The sequence below is a fragment of the Corapipo altera genome, unplaced genomic scaffold, assembly GCF_003945725.1.
Source record: "Corapipo altera isolate COAL_440 unplaced genomic scaffold, ASM394572v1 61, whole genome shotgun sequence".
In the NCBI taxonomy this organism is placed as follows: Eukaryota; Metazoa; Chordata; class Aves; order Passeriformes; family Pipridae; genus Corapipo; species Corapipo altera.
This window is the reverse complement of record NW_020884910.1, coordinates 7,592,809-7,618,492: the sequence shown is the minus strand read 5'-3', so window position 1 is coordinate 7,618,492 and position 25,684 is coordinate 7,592,809. Positions and strand designations below refer to the sequence as shown.

At 47.8% G+C, this 25,684-nt stretch overlaps 2 protein-coding genes across 3 annotated transcripts; one reads left to right on the top strand and one right to left on the bottom strand.

The window, feature by feature from the left end:
* Positions 1 to 1,520: 1,520 nt before the first annotated feature.
* LOC113951886 (solute carrier family 25 member 36-like) lies at positions 1,521 to 9,971 on the top strand. 2 transcript variants are annotated; one of them, XM_027653460.1, is made up of 8 exons: positions 1,559 to 1,590; positions 3,584 to 3,646; positions 5,801 to 5,977; positions 6,526 to 6,603; positions 6,926 to 7,026; positions 7,626 to 7,692; positions 7,893 to 8,176; positions 8,284 to 9,971. In XM_027653460.1, the coding sequence occupies exons 3-8, from the start codon at positions 5,919 to 5,921 to the stop codon at positions 8,481 to 8,483; spliced, it is 789 nt and encodes a 262-aa protein (XP_027509261.1). In that variant the 5' UTR covers positions 1,559 to 1,590; positions 3,584 to 3,646; positions 5,801 to 5,918; the 3' UTR covers positions 8,484 to 9,971. The 2 variants fall into 2 exon arrangements, with proteins under 2 accessions (XP_027509260.1, XP_027509261.1); XM_027653459.1 differs by lacking the exon at positions 3,584 to 3,646 and having other exon boundaries at positions 1,521 to 1,590.
* On the bottom strand, positions 9,796 to 25,189 carry CLSTN3 (calsyntenin 3). Its single transcript, XM_027653424.1, has 18 exons — positions 24,950 to 25,189; positions 22,129 to 22,251; positions 20,970 to 21,165; positions 20,287 to 20,495; positions 19,831 to 19,980; positions 19,010 to 19,195; positions 18,106 to 18,375; positions 17,704 to 17,816; positions 17,460 to 17,622; positions 16,503 to 16,559; positions 15,562 to 15,719; positions 15,234 to 15,382; positions 14,543 to 14,769; positions 13,296 to 13,466; positions 12,519 to 12,664; positions 12,253 to 12,388; positions 10,595 to 10,812; positions 9,796 to 10,510 (listed from the first exon to the last, which is right to left on the bottom strand). Exons 1-18 carry the CDS (start codon positions 25,167 to 25,169, stop codon positions 10,340 to 10,342), a joined length of 3,063 nt encoding a protein of 1,020 aa, XP_027509225.1. The 5' UTR covers positions 25,170 to 25,189; the 3' UTR covers positions 9,796 to 10,339.
* Positions 25,190 to 25,684: the final 495 nt, after the last annotated feature.

Sequence of the window (25,684 nt, the reverse complement as noted above, 5' to 3'; positions counted from 1 at the left end):
GTTTGACTTGATTTCTTTTTCTGGCAAATGTAAAATGTGAGCGGTCTACTTAATGTTTATTTGTTCCAGTATCACAGGGGGAGGCAGTAAAGTGATGCTGGCTGGACAATAATTAATCAGGTATTATTATTATTGTTATTGTTGTTGTTATTTAGTATCCAATATATTTGGCCTTTTCTAGTCTTCTGGATCTCTCCATTATCTAGATATCTCAAAGATAACTGCCAGTGAGCCTGATGTTGCTTGAGCCAGTTCTCTAACCATCACAAAATGAAGTTCATCAAGCCTAACTGGTCTGAAAACACTGACTTTGCATAAGTGTTTAGAAATCTAGAATGACTTTTCCCCCACTTGCAGCTGGTGCTATTTAAGATATTCACCTAGCCACTATCACAGTGAAGACAAGTGAAAAATACTTGCAACTTCTTGGTATCTTTGACCGGTTTCTGATTTCACTGACCAGAAAGCCAGTCTTTTTACTGATCTTCCCCTCACTGCTAATGTAGTGACAGGCACTATTGATGAGCTGATAGTTCTGCTCTTCTCCACCGCAGACGAGGTACTCATTTCCTTTTTGATGTATCTTTGTGTTTAATTGGAGTCAGTTGCCATGTCTTCCTCAATTCTTTGTTCTCTAGACCAAACACTGCATTTTTTTGCAATCCTTCTGCTTAGATGGCCAAAGTAGTTATTCCCCTCTGCAGGTTCACTTTGGCATGTTTGCCTGTGCTGTAGCAGCATGTGTCCAAACTGGACACTCGTCCTGTGCCACTTGGTGCTGTGAGTGAAGTCACAGCAGTACAGAGTTGATCTGACAGCTTATTTCATCTGACGTACAGGCTATCCTTCTAAACACATAAACTGATATGATGTGTGCCTTTTTGGCAACAGCATGATGTTGATGTACGTTCTGCTTTTTGTAAGGAAGATGATGAATTCTGACACACTCTGAAACTGTGCATTTGCAAAAGCAACAGAGGATCTTTTGGCCCTGACTATTTCCTGTCTTTGACACACTGACCCTTCAGATTTCAAAATCATGGGTCTAATTTGGGTGGGTTTTTTGTCTGGAGAGCACTGGCCTGTTTTCATATGAACCCAAACATCCAAGGAAGCATCTATGGGTCCCATGAGTGACAATGGGAGTCAGGAACTACTTGACTCTGCTCCTGGACCCATCACTTCCCTGTAGTCAAAAAAAAAAAAAATTAGTTTGGCACTCTGCCTTGGCTCCCCTAATTGCAAAACAAATACTAGTTTGTTTAGTTGTGTGGGCTTGGGCGGCGGTGGTGTGCCTGGGGATGTTGTTCTTCTCTTTTTTTTTTTTCTTTTTTCATGGAAGAGCCTGAGGGGCTGGGCAAAAGGAGCTTTGCGAGCTGTGTGAACTAGCACCCTGAAATCTGTAAGGAGGGAAACCCAGCTCCCCACCCAGCGCCCCGGCCGACCTTCCCACGGGCTCCTCCCGCGTCCGGCCCGGAGCCAATGCGGGGCTGCGGGCGGGCCCGGGGGGGGCCCGGGGCGGCGGCGGGCGGGCAGAGGGAGCAGAACCATGGAGCAGCACAGCACGCTGCTGCATCTGGTCGCCGGAGGGTGAGTGGCCCCGGGACGCGGGGCCGGCGGACCCTGGACTTTGCTCCGGGGAGGAGCCGCGGGAGAGGAGCCCCCGCGCTGCCCCTGCCCCGCGATCCTCGCCCGCCTCGTCCTGGCCGGGCCGGATTCGCGTGTGGGCTTCGTTGCCCTGGAGCAGCCGCGCAGCGCCGGGGTGAATGTCTGGCTCTTCAGTTTGGGAAGAAGGGGAGCCTCCCTGTGGGACGTGGAGTTTTATCCAGCCTGAGCTTGCCGGGGATGGGGGGCAAGGGAAGCTGAACGGGAGGGGCTGAACGGGGGGGATGACAGGCGCCACGAGGCCTCTCCAGCGGAGCAAAGGGTGGAGCATCCATGTCTTTGGGAGAGTAGCCAGCTCTCCAGCATTGCATGACTGACATTCCTGTGTGTCTTTTCTGGCTTTAAATAGTGCGGCTGATTCTGGTGAGTTAGGTGGTTGGATCCCAGCAATGCTTCTCCGAATTCGAAGCGTGCCCTTGAGCAAGTCCCTTCTCAAGTGGCGTTTCGCCCTTTCTCTCTTTAAAGTCTCAAAACAACGAGCTTCAAGTTTTTGATGCCCTAAAGCAGAAGATAATTGTGGTCCTCTGGACTTTGCTGAGTAACTGCAGAAGTCCCTCGCTTAGGCAGCCACCTAATGCCTTTCCAAATCCCACCAGCCCGCTGGAGTCCCTGTGACAGTGAAACCTGTGATACAGCACATGGAATAACACGCGATTACTTAATTGCTCTTAATTAGCAAATTTTCGGTTTTCTGCAGCTAATGCAGTTGTTACACTATGGCAATCTTTGTTTATATGTACTTGCCCTCTCTGTTCCCAGTGTTATTTTGTATATGTTATTCTCTTTTATTAATTTATCCTTTGAACTATATAGTTACTGCATCTTAGCCTTTCTCAATGTAATCTTATTTCTTAGCTTTCTTCTTAAGCCTTTCCTCATCCTCATTTTCCACCTTGGTTACTGAAAAACTATGAGAGTTTGGGTAGTGACAAGAATGTCATTAGTGGAACTTTGTCAGTCTGTATCCTGTCCTCTTCCATTAAGCAATAATCCTTGAATTACAATTAATTAAAACCCAAGGGATAAGAAAGTAAGACACTAATGAGAAGTTCAGTTTATTGCTGCCATATATAGTTAATATTATTGTTTTGCTTAATGAAACAGGATCTCATTCATGAGGAACAGTTGTTCATTTTATCTTTTAGCGCAAGAACTGGGGACCATCAAACAAAACTTGTGAGAGGTTTGTTCAAAACTAATGAAAGAACATAGTTCTTAACACAGCGTGTGGCTAAACTGCGGAACTCCTGGCCACAGGACAGTAGGGCCTAAAGGCTTTTTATGTGTCCAGAAAGCATTTTAAAAAGATGAATGAAAAAGAGTGTGTTGAAGGCTATTAAAAGCAAGGCAACATTTCTGGCTGGGAAAATCCCTGAACTGAAAATTGCAGGAAACTGGGAAAGTGTTCTGGAGATGAATATTTCTCGTACTCTTCTCTAGGTGACCTTTATTTGCCCATGTCCTAGGCAGAAGCCTGGTTTAATTATAGAGTTGTGTGACCTAGCATTGTTATTTTTAAATTAAGATCTTCAAGCCATCTCAATTTTTGACTAGTCTAAGAGAGAGCTAAACTTAGAATTACGAGTAAACCTTGTCACCTCTGTGCATGTGCTTAGACACTTTTCAGATCACTGAAAAAATGTTGACGGTGTTTTTTGTATTTCTCAAATAATCTTCTTTTTCTGTCACCTGAGAATTTCCAGGTTTCCTTTTAAAATGTGAAAGCAATATCTAAGGCAAGTACTATTTTCTAAGGTAAAATTACCTTCCTTCTTCAATTAGCTCTTTTTGCCACTGCTTTTCTCTGAGAGTACATGTTGTACTGGTTGTCGACTGCTGCTCTTCGTCATATTTTGCAGGAATTGCTTTTGTTTCTGCTTCTAGAGTGACACATAATTTTCCATTTCTCCTGAAACAGAAGAATTTTGCAGACCTATGCCTTTCATACACTGTGAGCAGCTGTATCATCATGTAGTTCATGGTAAGACAACATAGTTGAGATTTGTTCTAGTTTTAGTACACCTCATTTCTTTGGCTTTGAGTGTTCTTTGCTCCTCTTTAGTCTTGCCATTGAGCCATAGTGGCTCAGAGGTCCCCATTCACCTTGAACTCTCTTACTGCTGATTAAATTACCACCATGCTAAGGAGTAACAATTTTTTAAACTCTTATTGCTTTTATAATTCTTCTCTATTGACTAACTATATGTATCAGTAGCTTGAGGAACTTGAACTCAGGAAGCTTTTATACATACTTGAAGCGTGGGTTCAAACTCGTATCCTGACCATCGCAGGTAGGGACTTTTTGAAGAAACGAGATATTAGAAGAACATTACATACAGTTGTGCCTTCTTATGGACTGTTAGAGATAAGAATTTTTAGTATACCAAGCAATTGCTTTTCTAAATGTTGTCCTGTTGTAGTGTTTGCTCAGCTTTTAGATAAAAAGTTGAAACTGGTCTATTCAGACCTTTTAGACATCTTAATCTGTCACCAGTATGCTCAATCTTCTCCTGAACTGGAAACTACCCTTCTGATCAGGAAAACAATAGGCATGTAAGTCTGGAGCTTGTATCAGACAAATGAGTGGAAACTATGGTAAATAACAGGACTGTTGGGACCCTGAGTGAGTATGGTCTATATGGGAAGGATCAACATGACCTTTGTAAAAGGAGACCTTGCCTCATGCAACTCTTGAATTGCTATGTAGGCTATGTCTTGGAGTCTGTGCTTGATCAGCTTGTTCATCCAGAGAATCTAAGCCAGAATGTTTACTGCTCTACTTTGTGTTGTCTTCTGAGCTGGAGTTAAATTCTTGGCTCATGTTCCCAGACTCCCACTGCTCATCATATCTCCTAAGGGAAATTGCTGCTGATTGGCTGCTCTGCAATTCATCACCGCTGCCAAGGGCTTGACAGAGCAGCATGAGTGTTATGGAATAGCATACTATTTGCTGACATCATTATCTGCATAATATTCTAGTTGTGAGATCTTCAACTCTTGTACATCATTGCAATAGGCATCCAGGCCTCTTTCTTTTGTTTCCCCTCCCTAACCTGTAGGCAATAATAAATGAAGCCCTAGGAGCAAAGCCTGGGAGAACAATGTATATGTGTGTTGAGCTGCTCTATAGACTTTTTCAAAATAATTCTTCAGAACTGTAGCCATTTGCTGTCCTGTATGGTCACATGTAATTCTGTTAATATACCTGACTCTTCCCTGATATCTTATAGTTCTTTGGTTAGCTTTTCTTTCTTTGGAGCACAGTAAGCTCTTTTTTTTTAAGCCTCCATCTCTTGTGAAACAAAGCAGCTTTGGCTGTAGCACATGTGAACAATTGTCCATTTGTCAAAGCCTTTTGCATGGCTGTTACATGCAAATTCATCTCAAAGTGGTCTTTCAGGTACTGAGCATCCCCTAGAAGAACAGAGTTCTTCTAGAATGGAGTCTAAGGATCTGAAGTGGCAGAAGCCGAGAACCAATGGTTCTAACTAGTCCCTGGGTGGTAGAAAGGGAAAAAAGGAATATGTGTCCTTCCAGCATTCCTGCAGTGTGACTAGACTGATTGATGATGATGGCTCACGAGTTCCAAAAATAACTTCTGTCTGCTGAAGATCAGGGTCCTTGGTCATTAAGCAAGTCAGGCTTGGGGTGAGCCTGGCTATTGGCAGAAAACACAGATCTTGCTTGCAGGGCTTTGCAAATTTGGAAATGTGAATGGGTTATGGATTGAAGACACGGGTAGGCTGAGGGGTGGAGGAGTTTTGTGCTGCCCCTCTCTGAGCCTGTGCAGCTGTGGAGAGGTCGAGGCATGGTGCCTGGTGATCTCAGCAGAAAGCATTGCTGTGAGGTTGGGCAGCAGAAGTATTTTCTCTGGGGGACTGCTGAGTCCCAATGGACTTGGGACTGTTTGTGTCAAATACTGAGTAAGGTTTCAGAGTGAGGCTGCCAGATGATGTCCCAAGCTCAGCTGTTATTACGTTAATCAGTGTCAGAGCAGGAGGTCATGTGTGACGCAGGCTGGGATACCTAGCCTACCTCTTCTCCTAGAGGGGAGAAGTTGTGAACAACTTCAGGGTCAGAATTATTGCCCTATTATGGCACAGAAGTCATTCTTAAGTGTGCTGTTATGCCCTAGATGTGGTGGCACAGCTGGAGCCATCCTGACCTGTCCCCTGGAAGTGGTGAAGACACGTTTACAGTCATCCCAGCTGGCACTGCGGCCTCTGTGCCTCTCAGAGGTACAGCTGCCGGGGATGAGCGTGAGGATGATTAATCCCACCCCACCATCTCCTGGAGTCCTCAAGTTGCTGAGGTGAGTAGGATAGAGCAATGTGCATGTTAGCACCAGGGAGGTGAGAGTTGGCCATCAGTTGAAGGGGTTGAGGGGGGGAGAGAGAGAAAGAAATGGAAATAGCATTTGAGCTGAGGCTCTGGATACTGCGAGTGTGACAGAAGATTTCATGAGAGCACAGGTACATCTTCTTCTCACTGTTGATCTGTGCTTTGAACAAATTTGAACAAAGCTGTCCACAAGGCAGCTTTGGAGACTGTGAGGAATTTCTGAGCTAGTGGTTTGATCAGACCCAGAAAGATGGTGTCAGCCAGAGTACGAAGAAATGACTGCTGAAAGGTATCCCTGCCCATGGTAGGGGGGTTGGAACTAGATGACCTTTAAGGTCTCTTCCAACCCAAACCATTGTATGATTCTATGACTGAAAGAGAGAGAAGGGCAGAAGGAGGATAACATGGGAGGTGAGGAGAGGATGCTACAAAAAATTCTGAAGAACGAAGAAGGAGGAGAAACAGGAGAGCCCCTAGCTTAGTTATTCTGCTGATTTTTCTGTTCATTTCCTTTTGTAGGGCCATTCTTGAGAAGGAAGGCCTGCGATCCCTATTCCGAGGTCTGGGTCCAAACCTTGCTGGGGTTGCTCCTTCCCGGTGAGTACTCCTCCTTGACAATGGCTCAGGTTATACGGTTTTTAAGGGATCTCTGTGATAGCTATTGCTCCACATTCTGAAAGCAGTCTGAGTCTTGTGCTTATGTGCCATAGGACGCCTTCACACAGACATTTTCTGGAGCTTCAGATCATAGTATTAAGATAAGATGATTGCTGTGGGCCTGGATTAAATGTTATCTGATGTCACAAAACAAACCTGATAAACCTATGCTGGGACTAAGAAAAGTTGGAGTGAGACCCACAGCAGTGTCTCTGCTCTTCATACAGGAGCTGTAACCTCTTCTGTATTTCTTTCCAACCAGGGCTATATATTTTGCTGCCTATTCTGGTATTAAGGAGAGGCTCAATGCTATCCTTGTGCCTGAGTCCAAGAAGGTACACATACTAGCAGCAGCCTTTGCAGGTGAGCCTTTTCTGTCTCAAATCAGAGCTGAGGGGTCCTTTGATCTCTAAGTGTCAACAGGTTTCATTCCTTCTCTGTTGCTGCTCCCATCAGTCCTGCTCTCTCTCTGAGGTTTTCTCCCTCCACATTTGGAGAAATGAGTTTGGGTAACCAAAGTGTTTTCTCGCTCTTTGTTCTTCTTAGGCTCACCTCTTCAAACTCTTTACGTCTTCAGCTGCTATCAGAGCTTCATTCAGCTGTGAGAGGGAGAAGGCAGTGTGTAATTTAGACCACTCACAGAATCTTTCTCTTGATATATCCCAGATCTCTAACAAAATCCTCCACTCTTGCAAAATTAGCCTGCTGCTTCCTGCCTCTTTGTAACGCCGGGGCCTGTAGCAGGGTTTTGTTGGAGGCTGATTACCACCAGACAATGGCTGGAAGAGGGGAGAAAGAGAATCAAATAGTCTGCCCTAAATATCTCTTCTCAAGGTCATTCTCAAATTGCAAATGCCTGCAGCTTGCCAAGCAGAGTTCAGAGAGCTGATAGATGAGCACCTCTTCACAAACTGTCAACATGATCCTGGTGCTCATGCCTGTCATCCTCTTCTGTTCTCTAGGCATGAGCTCAGCCACACTCACCAACCCTATTTGGTTAGTGAAAACCAGGATGCAGCTGGAAGCCAGGTAAGGCAGGCCAGCAATGCAGAGCCACTCTGTCTCACATCACGACTAGTTTGGGGGTGGGGTTGGGTAGGGAATGGTCTGTGAGTTGCCATGAGAACATGGTAAGTCATAGACTGGGGAAGAGTCTTATGGTTGTGTTCACAACAGGATTTTGGGTCAGCGGAGCAGTGTGACGTTCGAACCCTCCCTCCTCTTGACAGGGCAAAGGGTGAGATGGCCAGCAATGCTCTCCAGTGTGCCATGCACGTGTACCGCACTGAAGGCCTTCGTGGATTTTACCGTGGTGTCACTGCCTCCTACGCTGGAGTGTCAGAGACCATCATACACTTTGTCATCTATGAAGAACTGAAACAGGAGCTGAGAAACAGCCATCATTCCCATTCCGGACCATTCACACATTCACCAAACAACTATGATTTCTTTGGACTAATGGGTGCTGCTGCTGTCTCCAAAACATGTGCTACATGCATTGCGTATCCACATGGTGAGTGTTTCGTGGTCCCCTCTCCTTGATTCTGTTACCCTTGATGGGAGATGCTGTGTCCGTAGGATCCATCTGCTAATATATTGCTTCCCTTCCTGTCTCTCCAGAGGTCATTCGGACACGGTTGCGAGAAGAAGGGTCACGATACCGTTCTTTTATACAGACTCTGCAGCTTGTGGTCCATGAAGAGGGACCCTCAGCTTTATACCGAGGGCTCCTGGCTCACTTGATCCGCCAGATCCCAAACGCAGCCATCATGATGGCTACCTACGAAGTCATTGTACATTTGGCCTCTTCCACCTTGTAAGCATGCTGTAGCTCCTGGCTGAGGCTGCTGTAGAGGTACAGGGACCTCGTGGTCCTGAGACCCGGTCTTTCTCAGTGTTCTGAGAGGTGGTGGGGTTTGTTGCAGATCAGAACTGGGTCAGGCATTCTCAGGACATAAGACTATTTTGTGCCAAATTTTTTGCTCCAGTGTGCACAATGCAGCCTTTTTTCTTTCTGGACACTTGAATTATTCCAGTGCTTCAAGATGTCAGGGGCACTGGTTTGACAGTGCCTATTGTAATTTCCCTGCATGAAACAAGGGCAGGGAACTTACTGGGAAGGAGACAAAGCAGAAAGCATAAAAGTATCTTAGCCTTAGCATGTTCACTTCTTTTGGACCTAGTAACAAGCATATGTGGATACAGTGGGGCATGAAGACAGGCTAGACCTGAGACATTTGAGAACTGCAGCAAGCAGAGATCTTGTGCTGCAACCTTTCATGTCCTCAGAGGGGCTCTTCCACTTTCACCTACTGTGCTGCCTTCTTGCTCCTCGGGAGGATTTCTCAACCTTGGCTGCCAACAAATTGCAGAATTTTCCTTTGGGTCCTTAATGTTTGGCTGCCATTGCCTCAAGATGTGTCAGCCAGCTGACAGCCTGCTTTTGTCTTGCAAGGTCTGAAAAAACAGACCAAGTATATCAAGGGAAGAAGCACAACCTGCTATGAAGCACTACCCTAAAAACTCATGCTACTGCTGGGCTCAGAGCCATGCTTTCCCAGTATCTGATGTGTTTCCATCCCCACCCTTCTCAGCAGAAAGAGGAGGGCACTCCTTCCCTCAGAAGTGCTCTGTTATGCTCTGTTCCAGCTGTTATACAAGCTGGAACCTCTAATATGAAAAAATACTTTTTCATGCTGGTAAGAAAAGCAGATCAGGTGAGAAGATGGATGAAGCTAAGGAGGTTTGGCCTGTTTCTGTTGATGATACACTAAGTGTATCATCAAGAGATGAAAGAGTCTTATTTATTCTTTTCCATAATCAAGAATTCAGTTTCCTGCACGTGCTACATTTGCATGTGACAGGCTTGGATGCCTTCTGTTCCTCTGTGGGTTCCTAACCCTGTTTCCTGGGGAAGGCTACATTGTGTTTACAAAGCGTATTTTGAATCTCAGAAAGGCAGAGGGTGCAGTCAGGAGTGATGTCTTTTTCTTGTTTCATCACATATGCTAAAAAATGTAACCCTTCCCCAAGATAAGTAATTTCAGTGCTCTGGACAACCTCCAGCCTCACATTAGAGCCTACACTGTTTCTTTCTCTGCTTGTAGTGAAAAACTGAAAAAGCCCTGAATATTTTATTTGAAATCCATTTATTTTAAAATCCACTTTGTTTCCTCATCTTTCTTACCTTCATTCCTTTAGTTTAGGAGTATTGACAATTTTACAAAGCGACACAAGCTGCAGTGGTTTGTTGGTTGTTTTTTTTCTTTTTTTTTGCATGAAACGAGAATAAACCTCAAATGACAACATTGAAAAAATATACAATATATATATATAATATCTGGGTAGGGGTTGTGAGAGACCCCACTCTGAGCCCTATGGCTGGCTCTGCCTTTCAGATTTCTGTTCTTTCCAACATCTGGATCATAGTTTGAACCGTGCCACGATCATGTGTAAGTGCCCTAACACATGTTTCTAGAGAGCCAGATGGGGGGTCATTAATGTGGGGAATGTCCACAACGGGAATGGCAGAAGATGAAGGAACACGGGAGGCAGAAATGACAAATGAGGGAGGAGCACATGTGTACACAGTGGGGGAAGAAGTTGAAAGTAAGACACCTCCTCCTTCCAGCCATATGTTTGGGGGGGGATCCACTGGACTGGTGTTTTAAAGCTCCTAGTAGCGGTGAGAGACATTGCTTTTGCCGATGATGTGTCGATCATCCACGTCGTTGCTGTCCGGGGAGTCGGGTGTCTCCGAGTCAGTGCTGTCGTCCTCATCATCCATGCCTTCACCAGCTCTGCCCTCAGTGCTTCCTGCTGCCCTCTCCTGACAGCTCTGGTAGGACTGGGGACGTGAGACATGCAGTAAGTGAAAGGATCTGACAACCAAGCTGCCTGCCCAGCCCCAACCACTGTGGCTGCTCCTCACCTCCATGGGGTTGACTATGATGGTGAGGGCCGAGTCATCCCAAAACATGTCGCTCTCTTTGCCTCCAGTGCTGGTGTGCCCTGATTCAGCAGCCCCAGGTACCTCTTGCCCCACTCCCCGCTGGTGCAGAGAGTGGATGCGAAGGATGCCGAGGATCACCATAAGTGCCAGGAAGCCCACACACACCACAATGATGACAGTGGCAGCACTGGGGACCACTTAGAAAGAAAGTGAGAAGGTATGGTTAGAGTCTGTCACAGAAACATGCATTTCCAACCTGACGTGCAGGAGCTGAGATTCCTGGGCAAAGTTTGGGTTTTTGGCCTAGGCAGGAACATGTCCTGACTTTTCTGATCCCCTGGGCACAGGCAGTTCCTGCCTTCAACTCCTGTGTTTTCTCCTGAGGGCTGCATGGTTTTCCAGGATGCGTAGGTCCAGGCACCCTCTGATATTGGCCTGGCCTTTAGACTCTGCATGTCTTTGTCTGCAGAATTCACCAGAATATGTTGCACAGCAGGTATTTGTATCCCCCTCTTGGGAGGGAGAAATGTATGCTGAGGACAGCCTTTAAGGGCTTGAGGATGATTTTCAGAGGGTGTCATTTCTGTGCAAGCAGTAGAGAAAGCAAGAAGCCAAAAGATGCCTGCATTGCACACAGGGAAGATGACAAGGCTATGATGGATTTCTGGCTAGTGCATGGCAAAAGCCTGGCTTCTCCACAGGATAAAACTTTAAATTTATCTAAGACCCTTAACCCAACTCCCACCTGTTTGTTCTAGGCCTGTAGGCTGAGCCTTAACTCTCCAGATAGCCACTTTCTCTGCAAAATCTATCCAGGCCCTTCATGACTGTTATGGCTCTGTACAGCAATGACAAGTTTTCTGCTGCCATCAGGCAGAGCTAGGGAGAAGAGTGACAAAGGCTGGCACATACATAGGCTGTCTCTGAAGTGCCAGCTGCAGGACTGGACTGGCTTGGAATCAGCTGCTGCAGGAAGCTGCAGCAAAAGATAGCTTAAAGGTGCCTTGTTTGTACCTTACAACATGGGACCAAAATGTCTGTAAAAAGTCCTGAGCTTTCACAGCCTGGAAGGAACCAACTGGACTGTGTTCATGCTTGCGGCACAGAGCTGCCAGCACAAACCAACAACCAGTGTAGCTTTCAGGCTTCTCCTCTGTTTTGGGGGCAAGAATCCTCCTCTTGTCTTTGTAGTGCCATTTCCTATATTTTTCTGCCTTTCTGCCCACCACATCTCTTTTTTAGAGCAGTGGCAGTCTTGACTCACTTGTTTCTCTCCTGCTGTTGAAGCTTCTTTCTGAAATTACACAAGCATGCACAACACCTTTATAAGGTGTGCAAATGAAATCATCCAGCTCACGGTTGTTCTTTATAGACCTCTGAGGTGTAGGTTTCAGGCTGCTTCTACATCAAGAAAACAACACACCACAAGAGGAGGATTGTTGCACCGTGCTCTAAAATACAATTTGACACAGACTGCAGTCCATTGGCTAATGACAAGTGGGATAGGACAGTATAATGAGAACCCAGTAATGGGTATAGGGAGCCTGAAAGGAATCCTCTGCTATAGGTTCTGCCAAGATATATGAAAATCAGCATCTTGACCTAAAGGAATAAACCCAAAAGACAGTGTTACATACTTGGGTTGCTATGGGTGCTTGCCAAACTGTGCCCAGACAGCTCTGGGGGTAAATGATGGCCTCGGTGCACGAATTGCTGAGAACTCAGAATATGGTTAGGATGAGCAGCCCGGTTCATGTTGTGGAGGACATTCACCTGTAGAAAGACCAGAGTGAGAGGACTCAGCCCTGTGTCCATGGTACATTCTACGCTGTGTGCATTCCCATCCACCATGTCCTCTCCATGCCTGCAGAAGAACCTATATGTGCATGTATTGGTCTTGTACCTCAACAGTAAACTCATTGCTGGAGTAGCGCCCATTCATCTCAGTGCAGGACAGGTGAAACTTCCTTTCATAAAGAGCAGCACCGTGGTTGATGTGGTATGAGACCTGGCGTAGTATTTCCTCATAAACTGCAATGCTCTCCACACCTGAGACAAGAAGAGAGAATTAGTGTGGGGTTAGGAACCTCCTTCTTCAAAGTCATCTGGCATCATAACCCTATAGCAACTAGAAGCTATAGAGGAATCCAAGGCAATGCTGGGTTCATTAATTTTCAGAGGGGCTCCAAGATGGAGCTTGCTGCTAAGGACATGATGAAATCCCTGCTTGCACTGATAAAACAAGTGGAAGGGAAGGAAGGACCAAGAGCAACAGCCCTGTTAAGTTCTGGAGAGCACAATAGTGTTGTACCAGTCCACAAGTTGTGGGATGTTGTCCCTCAGTCACGTGATGCAAAATGTTGCTGACACCTGAGAACACCAAACCCCAAGGAGTAAGTCCAGAGGAGTGATACAAGCCTGGGTGAGCACTCAGACACTATGCTTCAGTACCATGTGGTGGACACTATGCTTCAGTACCATGTGGTGGAGGAGAAGCCACCTCCCCAAGGAAATGGCATGGGACTTCCAAAAGCCAGGAGTTCATCAAATGGTTACATCCCAGAGTGTTACAAAGTACACCAACACATCTCTAACATCAGGTTAAGTGCTCCTTGCAGTGATGTCTGACAGGCAGTGAGAGAGACATAACTAGACAGCTGTGATCGAGGAGAGGATGTACCTGTGATGGTCAGGTAGGCAGAGGTGTTAACAAGCTCCAGGCCCCGCTGCTGCAGCAGTGCCCCATCCAGGAGCAGATACTCCCTCTCTGGGTCCAAGTCATCTCCTACCAATGAGATCTCGCAGCCATCCAGGTTGTGCACAATCTCATCTGACATTCGTGTGTCTGTCACTGAGATGCAAATGGAAAGAAGACACGGCCAGAAAGCCAGACAACCATCAGTGAAAGCAGGAGTTACTCAAGAGTGGTACCCACTTACTTAAAAGTGCTCACATCATATGTAATGCTCTGGCTAGCACTGACCTTGAGTAAAATCACTGTCAGTCTAATTACTTGTTGCAGGAGTCCCCCTGGTTCTAATGACACTATTTATGCATTTAATAAAGTCACTTTATTTTGGAACAACATACTAGTATCAGACTGGTTCACGATAACACATCTTGGCTGTAAGTACTCTGTTGACAATGACAATGTGCAAATTAAGAACAATGCTCACACATTCCCAGGCCCTGCATGCTTTTCCCTGTCTCATGACTGCTGGTTACCATAGTTGAAATCTTATCTTCTTTAAAATGGCAATCACATTCAATAATTATCTGCCTTCAGCAGGGCTGAGACCAATCTGCTCTAAGTCGAGAAACTCATTGCACAAGGAAAGGCAAAGCTTCTAAACAGAAAACTAGGAGCCAAAAATCTCATTACCAGAAGAGATACGGAAGAAGTGGAAGAACACGTAGAGCATAGAGTGCGGAGAAATAATCTGAGGATGATGGAGAGAAATTGAAGAACAAGATATTATAGGGTGTGATGAAACTGAGGAATTCACAGATATAAATGATGCAGGAAGAGAAGGGAGGGGGCAAGAAATAAGGGAAGAAAGCAGGAGGGAAGGAAGTAGGAGAACCCTAAGTAAGTGCAGGAGTAGAGAGGGTAACAGGCAGGACATCCATCTGGTGTGGGATTCAATAAAGAGAAATGTAGGTAAAATGTAAAAGGGATTAGGAATGAACAGCCTGGGAAAGAATTAGGAGAGAGTGAGGCAAAGGAACTGAGGGGATAGAAAAAGTACAGGGAGGAGCAGAAAGGGATAAGAGCCGATTAGCCTACATATTGACAGACAATGTGCCTTGCTTCTATATTTGTAAACTCTCTCTTTCAGGTGTAATTATAGGGCTCTACTTCCTCTGCAGGACCGCAACTCTCATAGGTCTTTACAGTTTGTCTTTTATATCTTGCCCTATACTCACCGGTACCGTGCCAGTTCTCATCCTTCTTGACCTCCACCTGGTGAGAAATGGAGCAGGTGATCTGGAGGTTGGGGAACAGGGGGATCCCATCGGGAGACTCAAAGTCTGATGCAGGATGAGCAAAGTGGGCACTGCCACTCAGCAGGATCTGTGGGGCATCAGGCTGTAGCACCACAACATAGCCTTCTACATCAGGAATGGAGACACAGGACTCTTCACTGAAACATCTGAAGGAGAGCAGTAGAAAGCATCAGTTGGCTCAAGCTTCCACCAACAACATTATGGACAATGCCTCCTGCCAATTATTTCCAGTGAAAGGAATATCCTTTTTCCAGTAGTCTCCCTAAAGCTTCCCTATAGCCTGCTGTGCAAGACAGAGTCATGTGGTAGGAGTGACACCACTGGGTTTCAGGTGGCTTGGTCACGTCAACACACCACAGAGAAAATTAAAACCAGTCCACAAGCCTGGAACATTGTGAGTGAAAGCAGAAGTTATGCATAGACCCTAGGAACCAGTATTACAGTATTCATTTGGATATTGGATACTTTAATGTTTATTTGCAGGAAGACTCTTACCCATTTTGATACTATCAGTTAGAATTAAAATACAAGGTGAGTGCGTGTAACTTCAGTCCAAAAAGAGGTAACACTCTTGCTGAACTTAGCTGGAGGTTATGCTGTGTCCACTCACTTGACAGCAGTGGTGAGCCTGAGAGGCCGGACCCCAGGGGTAGCGAAGCGCAGAGAATTCATGTAAGCCACGTGCTGGATTGCATGGTTGAAGGTTTCGACATCATCACCCTCCAAGGTCAGCAGGGACTGAGAGGGGTTCACGTGAACCTACAAGTGGAAGAGAAAATACTCATGGTTCCTTGGCAAATGCCCAGAGTCCAGGCTAAGTGAGACACAAAGGAGAAAGGCGGGGACTTGTCAGAGGTGGGGGAGCAGGCAAAGTCCTAGGAAGCAAGGCTGGGGAGGAGAGTGGAGGAAACTCATGCAAGCTGGGCAGATGGGCATACCTTCATCCCTTTGCCCAGACTGTCGAAGTCACTGTAATCAAGCCCCTCACGGCAGGCATACAGGCATTCAATAACCTCCCGGCTCTCCAAGCTACCAGGGCGCACAGTGAAGCCAGCCAAGTAACCATGGAAGTAGTGGTGTATCGACAGAGGATCTCCTGAGGGAAACATGGGAGGTGGAGGGTGTGAGAGACATGGCGAGGAAGAGAGCAAAACCACAAAAGCAACAGTGTGAGGGACTTACACTGTAAGGGAGGTAGAGAGAGAGAGAGGGGTGCATGGGGCACAGAAAAGCCCACACGACAAAAGCAAAATATGAGGGACGTACAGATGTTAAGGGAAACAGGGAGAGACAGAGGGTTGCACAGGACAAGGAAAAGCAAAGACAAAGACAAAAAAAAAAAGACGAGGGATGCTGAAGAAAAGAGATGATGAGTTTTTGAATTCCAGATGGGGGAAAGTGAGAAAAACAGACCAACAGAAAGACTAGGGCAGTGAACAGTGGGTAGCATAGAGAAGTTTCTGCCACACTGCTGAATGCCAGATGGAAACAATTTCTTGTCCCCTTCTCATTCTGCTTCCTGTGAGGGCTTGTAAAAGAAACTATACATTCCACAGATAGTTAGGGATGAGGTGACATCTCCTGATGTCTCTAATGGCTATTGTGTTCTTCATAGAGTAGCTTTAATGATCAGGCATGAGGACTCTTTCTCCACATGAAAAGCATACTCTATCTCTCAAAGCAGGCTGCAATCCTTCCATCAGCCTTTTCATGCTCCACAGGTATCAAGGACCAATCTGCCAAATAAGGAGGTTCCTCCCAAGGCAGCGGGAGGTGGCAGGACAGGATTGGGGAAGCTGTATGAGGAAGGCACCATGCAAGATGTGACAGTCATGCACAGTGAAGAGGAGAAGAGAACCATCTTCTTTCTTTTCCCTACCTTGTACAATATCAGTGGAGTTCTCACTTCCTTTGATTTTCTCTTTGTTTTTCTCCTCTGCAAAAAGAGAACATCCAGACAAGCAATAAGGCATTGGAAGATGGTAGTTACAGGGTCAAGAAAATACCAACACAAATGCCTGTATTGGCCAGTCCACAGGAACAGCTCTGTGCCAAGCAGTGTACCCTTCAACCCTAGAGACAGCACATCACAGATGAAAGAAGGCAGAGTCTCTCTCGTGAAGGGGATAGTGAGACTGTAGGATGAGTATCTGATTTAGAGGTCTGCAAAAGGCCAGTCGAGAGCACAGAGCTGTGGGAAGATCCCTGACCTGGGAGAAGCAGCACTACAGGAAAGATTTGATCTTGCTAGAAATTTCTGTCAGAGTGAAGGCAAGCAGCAGGCAAATTCCCTTTATTCTGTTCTGCTTCAGTCTTGCAGGAGACCTGAAAGACCTGGGAAATGCAGCCTTACATCTCCACAGAACAGGTTTTAATCTGATAGTGGCCTAACTTTGTTCCTAACCTGATTTTTGCCTTCCAACACAATTCCTGTACAGAATGATTTGTGTCTTCTTCATATAGACCTTCAAAACACAGAAATCCCCATCAATACAATCAGTAGCATAAATAGTACTGCCTGCTCTCTGGTGAAAGGCTTTGATAGAAATGCCCATGTCTGAATGAGGTATAGAGTTTCAACTCTTCTCTGCCTGAAAGTTGGTTACCCATTGCATATTCTATGGCTGTTGTCCATGAAGCTGCCAGTGACACCTTTCCCTGAGTTGTTATAACCTTGATCCACAAGGAAGGAAGGAGCCACATTGGCTTTGGTGCCAAGGAGGCAAATTGGCTGCAATGTGGTTTGCATCATTTAGTATTGAGTGGTGTTTCTTTCACATCTTCTCCCCTTTTTTCCCCACATGGGAGGAGTGTGGTTTGGGGAGTGGGCACTCACCAGTCCAGCAGGCTCCAATCATGAGCGAGGGTTCCTGCCGTGGCGGGTGAATGAGGCCATTGTCATGGATGAGGGCAGGGTCATAAGAGACGCCATCCACATAGAGCGTGACAGTGGGAAACTCCAGGTTGAGGGCATAATGGTGCCACTCATCATCACAGACCTACAGCCAACAGCAGAGGAAGGGATCAGCAAAGGGCAGAGGAGTAGTAGGGACATGGGGAAGAGGCAAATGATTCCTCACCTGCTCAAGCTTCCAGAGGAATTTCACAGGCCTTGCACTTTCTAGCAATGGCCAGTAGAGGAAAGCAATCCGGCAGCCATGCACAGACAGGGAGTAGTGCGAGTAGCCCTCCTCTGCCAGGGACAAGCACAGGGAGTTACACATCACACCTCTGAGCAGTATCACTAGCCAGAACTCAGCAGCCCACTCTATCCTGCACAACTGGCGCTCAGCACCATATGTTCACAGTAGGTTTGAGTGCTCCCAGAAAAAACCTGACACCTAAAGAAGCTGTGTTCCTAAGGAGGGACCCCTGCTCAGGTCCTGCTCCCACACAAGAGATTTGCCCCTGCAGGGACAATCCATTCTAACAAATCAAAGGCAGAGGGCAGAAGTGTCACCACCCCAGGAGAAGTGTCTCACCACTCTGCACTGTACTGCAGATCACTGTCTCCTCTTCCCGCCTGCCTTTGCCAGGTACCACGGCGTGCTTCATCCATACAGACAAGGTGAAGTGGTCACTCAGGCCCTCATGGGCATTCGGCCCATTCACCACAGGCACCTGGGCAGCCTGGCTGCCATTGAACCAGTAGATGAGGCTGCTGTCCTGGCTGTAGTGCACCGAGAGCCGCGCAGTCCAGTTTGCTGTGGGGCTGGGCACTGGCAGCAGGTCAATCTCTCCTGAGGCAGCACCTACCGAGAAGGAAAGGAGTCAAGAGTGTTGGCACAGGAGAATAAGGAGACTTAGAACAGGGGAACAGATGAAGAGGATACTAGAAGACTCATCGTAATGTCCCAGTGCATAGGGAGAGGAGGACTTGTCTATAGGCCTTCTCCTGGAGAAGGATTTTGACTTTTCCATCTATGCTGAAGGAGGTCCCGCAGACTCTGTATACTAGGGCAATGCACAGAAACCTCTGGCTTCCCAGCAAGGAAAGCACAGGCAGCCCCTTATAAAACAAGGAAGTTTGGATGCCCTATCCCTGGAAGTGTTCAAGGCCAGGTTGGATGGGACTCTGAGCAACGTGATCTAGTGGAAATTGTTGCCGTCCACAGCAGAGGAGTTGGAACTAGAGGACCTTTAAGGTCCCTTCCAGCCCACACCTTTCCACAACTCTATGAAATACAGGCAGTAATGCCCATTGCCCCTCAATGCAGCATGCAAGCTAGGTGTCCTCCCAGCTCCACTGACCACAACAGATGTGAGGAATGCATCCCACACCATCTCTGTTGTGTGAGGCACAGAGCTACCAGTGTAAACCCCTGCAGAGGAAGGGGCAGGGTGTCGTGCCACAGCTGCTCTCAGAATGGGAAAGAACCAATTTACCACAGAGTTTGCGCAGTGACTTCTCAGAGTAATTGTCCCGGTCACAGCCCTTGGCCACATGGTTTGTCTGCAGCTCCACCGTGGCCTGGATGTTCCACAGGGGCTCATCACATGTCTCCAAGTGAATGGTGGGGAAGAGTGCGAGGCTGCCTGCACCTGGGGTGTACTCAATCCTCTTGTTCCAGCCTAATGAAGAGGAGTAAAAGAGAGGGGTTAGGTACTGCCAAGGACCCAAGGCCAGAACACTTGGCACGCACACAAGTGGCATCTAAAAAGTAGTCCATGCTTTTGGCCCTTTTCACATTGGAAAGACAGTTTTATGCAGCTGGCATCAATGCAAGAGAAGGTTTCCTAGAGGTACAGAATCCAAGTTCTCTGCTTCTACAGCTTGTACTGGTGTGGCATCACTCCTTGGTTGGTCAATCTCTCCTATCAGGCAGAGTAGGTGTTTAGCTGTTCAATTTCCCCTTAATTCTACAGACTAAGGTGAGCCTGCAGGCACACAACACCCCTAGAAAAGCCAAATATCCTCAAGATGAGCAGCCCCGTTGAAGACAGCCTATGAACCTTATTAAACACATAGCAGCTCACAGTGATCCAAGGAATGATTTCCCAAAGTCAGAATTTGCCTTTCAATGGCTTTGCAACAGACTTAGATGTCTGCTGTATCCCCTGATGGGGATGGGTCGATGCTAAAACTAAACCATATCAAAGGGCATACAAATTTATAGGTGTATGTACAAACATTTGCGATGAGCTGAACTGAGTAGTAGTTAAGCAAAAGCAAAGGGAAGATATATCTGTGTTTGGAGGTTTCTTACCCTGCCAGCTGGGCTTGCAGGTGGGTTTCACCTGGATTTCCACTTCAGCATCATCTGAAGCTCGTTTCTTTCCACAGTCATAGGCTGTCACTGTGAATTTGTAGACATGATCTCCACTGTACTGCAGCTTCTCTGTGTTCTCAATGTTCCCTGGTTAGCAAAATAAAGAGATCAAGGGAGAGGAAAGACAGTCTCCTCTAAGATGTTCCTTCTAAAAATCACTCTTTTTTTATCAATGACAAAAACAACCAAAAAAGGGGTTGATTCCCCCTGCCCAATGCCACTCCGTAACAAGCTATAGCATCTCACAAAACAGCTGCTGCATCTCTACACCAGGATATATCAGCAGTGCTAGAAAATTCACATAGCACAGCTCTGCCTGTAAATGGGACTGGCAGAGAAGGAGCAAAGCAGGAAAGAGGGAGTGATGTGCACATGGTGGGTGTGGATTCTTACCGTCATTGTCAATCAGAAAGGGAATATTCGGGGTCAGGATCTCATAGTAGCAGATCTGGCTGTACTGTGGTGAGCAGTCTCCATCAATGGCCTCCACACGCAAGATGCGGTCATACAGCTTTCCCTCAGTCACTGCCACGCGATACAACTTTTCCACAAAGACAGGAGCAAACTCATTCACATCGTTTACTCGAACGTGCACTGTGGCCCTGACACAGAGAGACACCAATAAGAACTGATGGGCTGCTAGGAGCCATACAACACCTAAGTTTCAAATCAGTCCCCTAAAGTGCACCAGTCTGATTTCCATCTGTCAAAAACGAGGACAAGGAAAGAGACCTTGGTTTCAATGCAGCAATGCTGGCATACAGGAGCTTGGACAATGGTTTCCAACCCCACAGAAAGAGTAAAGGAATAATAATGCAATCTGGACCTCCTGTCCATATGCAGCAACATAAAACGTCACCCTTAGACACCACTGTTAGAAAGCCCTCATTTCTAGTATATTGTCATGTAACAGTCAATGAATATTTTTCTTTGGGTCTTCTTAACATGTTGAGTTATAGTATCATGGATAGAGAAAAATACTTCTGGCTAAAGAAAGTGTTTCCACAGCAACTTTCCTTTGTGTTTCTGTGACAGATTACACTTTGTAACATGCAGCAATGTCTGTATGAACTTACTTGTGTGATTTCTTGGTATTTGCTCCATCAGGTCCCTCTCCACAGTCATAAGCCTGGATGGTGAATGTGTGCTCCTTATGTGCTTCACAATCCACTGGTTCCTTGGCCCGGATGAGCCCTTCACCTGTGGCTTTGTCCAGGATCACAGCTTCAAAAGGTACCCCTGACCCATGAATCCTGAAGCCACAGATTTCACCTGGTACACACAAAAGCAGAGAAGAAGGGGAGAAAGAAAAGAACTGAGGAGAGCACATCAGACCCCTTGGTTTCCTTTTCCATATTTTCTTCCTTTCTAACTTGCACTCTCCATTCTTCCTCATTATCACCCTTCATTTTGAACAATTTTTAGTTCACTAGGAGTTCCTCCTACTATCCCCTACAGCCATTAATGGTGCAGATTGCCATCTACTGGAGACTACTCCCACGGCAAGGAGCACTGACCAGCATCACAAAGGATTAGAGGTTACAAGGCTCAAACTACATGTGTTAGTGCTACACAGCCACAGTCCTGAGGGAGCACCTTATCTCTCCTTTGCAGCCCTCAGTGAGGTAAAACAGGCCATATACTGCAAATAGACAGCCAGAGCATGTAGATCCATGATGTCTCATCCACCCACACATGCAGGAGGCGCAGAGTACCGCAGGGAACTGCAGATAGGGTCACTAAATCCTAAAATTCAGCTCAGAGGGACCACTTTTCCTCTCCCAAAGCTGCGAGAGGATGTGTGAGGAAGCTCCAGGCATGGCCTAAGCAAGCATTAGGAATATAACCCTTGTAAAACCTCATCTGTTGTAACAGGCATTTGTGCTTACTGTGAGGGGATGTAGCACTGCCAACCAAGTGTGCCCTACCAGCTTTCTCCAGGGCTCACAGACACAGCGCTGTGCATGTGATCTTTGGAAATAGCAGAACTGCGTCAAAAAGTAGCTGACTCCACCTTCAATTTCTCTCCCTAAGGAAACAGCTCACAGCATCCTAAATCAAGCTGTGCCCAAATTGCCTCCAGACTTCACTAGGGACCTCCTTTGGAACAAGGTCTGGAGGTGATCGTTTCCTGGATAGAGCTAGGATCCAGCACAGGGATGAATGTCACCCTGTCTCTGCCTCTTCATAAGTCTTTCCCTACCTCCCACCCTTTCAGAGCTCTTATCCACCTACCTGCATAGCGCAGTGGAGCATCTTTGTCCAGAGCAAATAGTGGTGGGTTGAGCAGGACTGTGTTGTCATTCTCCATGATGATGCCCTGATACTCGGCTTCAATCCAGGGTTTGTGCTTGTTTGCTGAAGTGGATTTGGGGCAAGGGATGGAGGACAGGAATGTATTAGCCACCAGTGGCAGATTCAGTGGAAAACAAGCAGAAAATTATCCAGTGGCAAGTAACAACCACCCCTCCCCACCTTCTTCTACGGAAATAAAGAAGTCTAAAATAGGCTGGGAGGAAGAAGTTATCTTTATTTAGTTCTGCTCTTGGGAGACTCATTAGAAACAACATGTTCCTTCTGGTCTCCTCATTACTATCTTATCAGAAATATGTAGAGAGGCATATGGGTGCCCAGGAAAGCTGGAGTAGTTAAAAAAGAAAGTGAACTCCAGAGGCAGAAGTAGCCTGACCCTGGAGACATATTCCAAATGCTAAATCCTTTAGCTCAATGAAGCCATAATTAAAGGATCTAGGCTACATCTTCCCTTGGGGTGTTCCCAGGGGACAAGTCTTGCATGCAGCCATTATTACTTGTGTGTGCATCCTCTAGACTAAGGCCCAGGACCTACACACATATACCCAGGTACACTTTCAGTCAGACATCCTATGCACATAATAACCTCCTCTGAGAGTGCCTTGCTCCTTCCTTCCCCACTCCATGGTGAGCACCATATTCCCTTGGCCCCTCCTTGCTAATCCTGTTGGCTGGAGCCCAGCCAGGCTTGGCATGGAGGCAGCAGCCAGCAGGAGGCTCTGAAAAATGTCACAGGCCCAGAAATAGCAAATTAATCTTTATCACACAGGCTCCGGGGCAGGGAAAGGGAGAAATAAAGGGGTGGGGGGAGGGAAGGGAGGGGAGAGAGAAAAAAAAATCATTACAAATTAAAAACCCCTCCCCCATGCCCACTCCCTGCCAAATGGGCCTCAGAGATTATATTACATGGCCTAGTTACAACCCCTATTCCCAGATAATCCCCCACTCTCCCACCCCCTGGAGACCAAGGTTTATTACAACCCAGCAATACTTTGAGCATAGCATGGCTTAGAGCTGGTGGAGAGTAGGATACAGAGCCATTCCCCTCAAGGGCACTACTTCTAATATGTGAACCCATTCTCTGCAGCACAGTGTCCTCTGAAATGCCGTATTGGCATGGCCTGATGTGTTGACTCAAGAGGGGCAGTATCCTGAACAACCAAGCCCTTCTGCACTCCAAGGCCAGGGAATGCTGCCAGAGGTGGGTGGTGGGCCAGCAGGCAGGGTGACAGGTCAGAGTGGGGATGTCCCCAGCAGGGCAGAGTGGGCAGACCCAGCCTGGCGTAGCAGCGAAGAGTGTGGGTTGGCACTTCTCCATCACCGTATTGATTGAGATTATAAAGCATTGCGTAGGAAACCCAGAGAAACATCCATCCTGCTCAGTATGCAGGTGGAATCCTCCCTGTATGCAAGTGCCCACGTCTCCCCCTACCCCTCCATTGTCCCCTCCAGCTTCCATTCTCTACGGCTCTAGTCCATGCGCCACACCACCGAGGTGGAAATCCATAGCTATAAATGCCAAATGTGCCCTGTTGCTGGGGTAACAAGCTGATGGTAGAGAGATAAATCCTTTGCTGCATCCACCTGCAACTTGGGAATCACCAATCTGATTTCTCAGGAAATGAGTTGCTGGAGAATAGAAAAACATTTCGGGAATATTTTTAGGATATGGACTCCTACCAGCTTCAAGAAAGCTCCTGTAAATGTAAAAAAATTTGCCAAAGGTGGGTAGATGTTTCCAAGTGCAAATTCACAAAGGAGAGAGAGAATCCAGAGCACGAGGGGCCTTTCCTTGCCACCGGGCCGCATGGAACCAGAGCAGTGCAAATAAATGCCCCTGCCAATGTCAATGTACACACAGCTCTGCGGTGCACCCGCCCTGTAGCCCTACCTCTTCCAAAGCACGGGAAGCACCCTAAGGTGTCACATTCCCTGATGACCCCTGAAGACCTTAAATGTTTGCAGATTCCCCCACCCTGTCAGATTACCGACGCACTGACTCCCCTCAGATGAATCTCTCATGCCTGTCTCTACAGCCACAGATCTAGAAACCTACATCTTTGTACATCACTATACGTGCTCAAAGAACATCTGCATTCAGAACATTACAGCTGTAGCACTGGGGTGGTTTGGGTTTTCTTTTATCTTTATCACATAAAATATTCTTTTATATAAGCAACCTGCATCCTTAACACATAACTGTAAAATAATTCCTATTGACAGACTGTAGATGGATGAACTGGGATTGGAAGGTGGAGATAGGAGATGTGTTTTAGAGATCGCAGGGGTCTGTGGAGAAACATATTTTCTCTCAGCATGCAAGGGAAGGGAAGGGAACGTAAATCCACAAAGCGATAACTAAACAAAATCAAGACAAGTGCATGGAAAAGGGGAAAATGCGAAGGGAACGCTAGAAGGAGATGAAAGAACGGAGAAAAACGCGGTGGTAGGATGACAGATGGAGAAAGTAGAGAATGGGGATGGGATGGCATGGCATGAGGACGCCCGAAGGGGCGAAGAACGCCAAAGCCGCCGGAAGATGCCGAAGATGCCGCAACGAAAACGTGTTGGGCGAAGGCGGCGGGCAGCGCGAAGCCTCACCGCTACCGCGGGGGCGGACGTGCCAACGTGCCCCTCCAGAGCCCCGGCGCGGGGGGCGACCGAGGGGTTCCAGCGGAGCGCCCGCCGCCGCCGCCGCCGCCGCCGCCGCCTGGGACCGTGCCCACGGCGCTCCGCCGCTCACCTTTGTTGGAGGCGCTGCCGGGCAGCGCGGCGCAGAGGCAGAGCAGAGGGAGGAGGACGGCGGCGCGGGGCCGAGGGTCGCCCATCGCGGCGGCGGCGGCGGGTCCCGGCGCGACCCACGCCCTCGCTCCCGCGGCGGCGGCGCGCAGGGACGGCGGCACCCCCGGCACCTCCCGCACCGCGCTCCGCGCCCCGCCCGGCCCCGCCCCGCACTGCAGCATGACGTCACGGGCCGGCGGGGGGCGGCAGCCAATGCGCGGGGCCGCCGCGCCAGGTGCTGCGGGATGGGGATGCGGGGCGGGGCGCGGGAGCCGCTCCGCGCCTTCCCACTGCGGTCCGGGCAGGGCGCGGAGAGGGGCGAGTGCTGAGCGCGCCTGGGAAGGTGGGGGGGCTTCAAAACCGAGGCGGCTGCCAAGGGACGTGCAGGGGTGTGAGGATCAGAGGATGCGGGAGCGAGGGGCTGCAGACCGCATCCGGACCTCGGGCTCGGGCTCGGGCTCGAGGTCGAGCTCGGCAGGGCGGACCCGCCAGCCTGCCGCCGCCTCTCCTCGACGGGGTGTCCGGGCGTGGGGGGAGCGCAGGCCGGGGCACTGCTCCGAGGAAGCTCGCAGCCACCGGTGTTAAGGGAGTGAGAAAGGGCCGGCGGGAAGTGTTCCTTGCCGCTGGTTGGAAGCCCAGATTTTATTAATACGAGCAGCCCCCGAGGAGCGCGGAGGGTGAGGAAGCAACCTGCCAT

Excerpts from the sequence above, each read along its gene's own strand:
- LOC113951886 (XM_027653459.1), top strand. The coding sequence starts at position 1,550 with ATGGAGCAGCACAGCACGCTGCTGCATCTGGTCGCCGGAGG. Across the intron at positions 6,604-6,925 it reads GCTGGGGTTGCTCCTTCCCG|GGCTATATATTTTGCTGCCT; the intron begins GTGAGTACTCCT and ends CTTTCCAACCAG. Across the intron at positions 7,027-7,625 it reads ACTAGCAGCAGCCTTTGCAG|GCATGAGCTCAGCCACACTC; the intron begins GTGAGCCTTTTC and ends TCTGTTCTCTAG.
- CLSTN3 (XM_027653424.1), bottom strand. The coding sequence starts at position 25,169 with ATGCTGCAGTGCGGGGCGGGGCCGGGCGGGGCGCGGAGCGCGGTGCGG. Across the intron at positions 20,496-20,969 it reads AATACCAAGAAATCACACAA|GGCCACAGTGCACGTTCGAG; the intron begins GTAAGTTCATAC and ends TCTCTGTGTCAG. Across the intron at positions 18,376-19,009 it reads GTCACTGCGCAAACTCTGTG|GTGCTGCCTCAGGAGAGATT; the intron begins GTAAATTGGTTC and ends CCTTCTCGGTAG.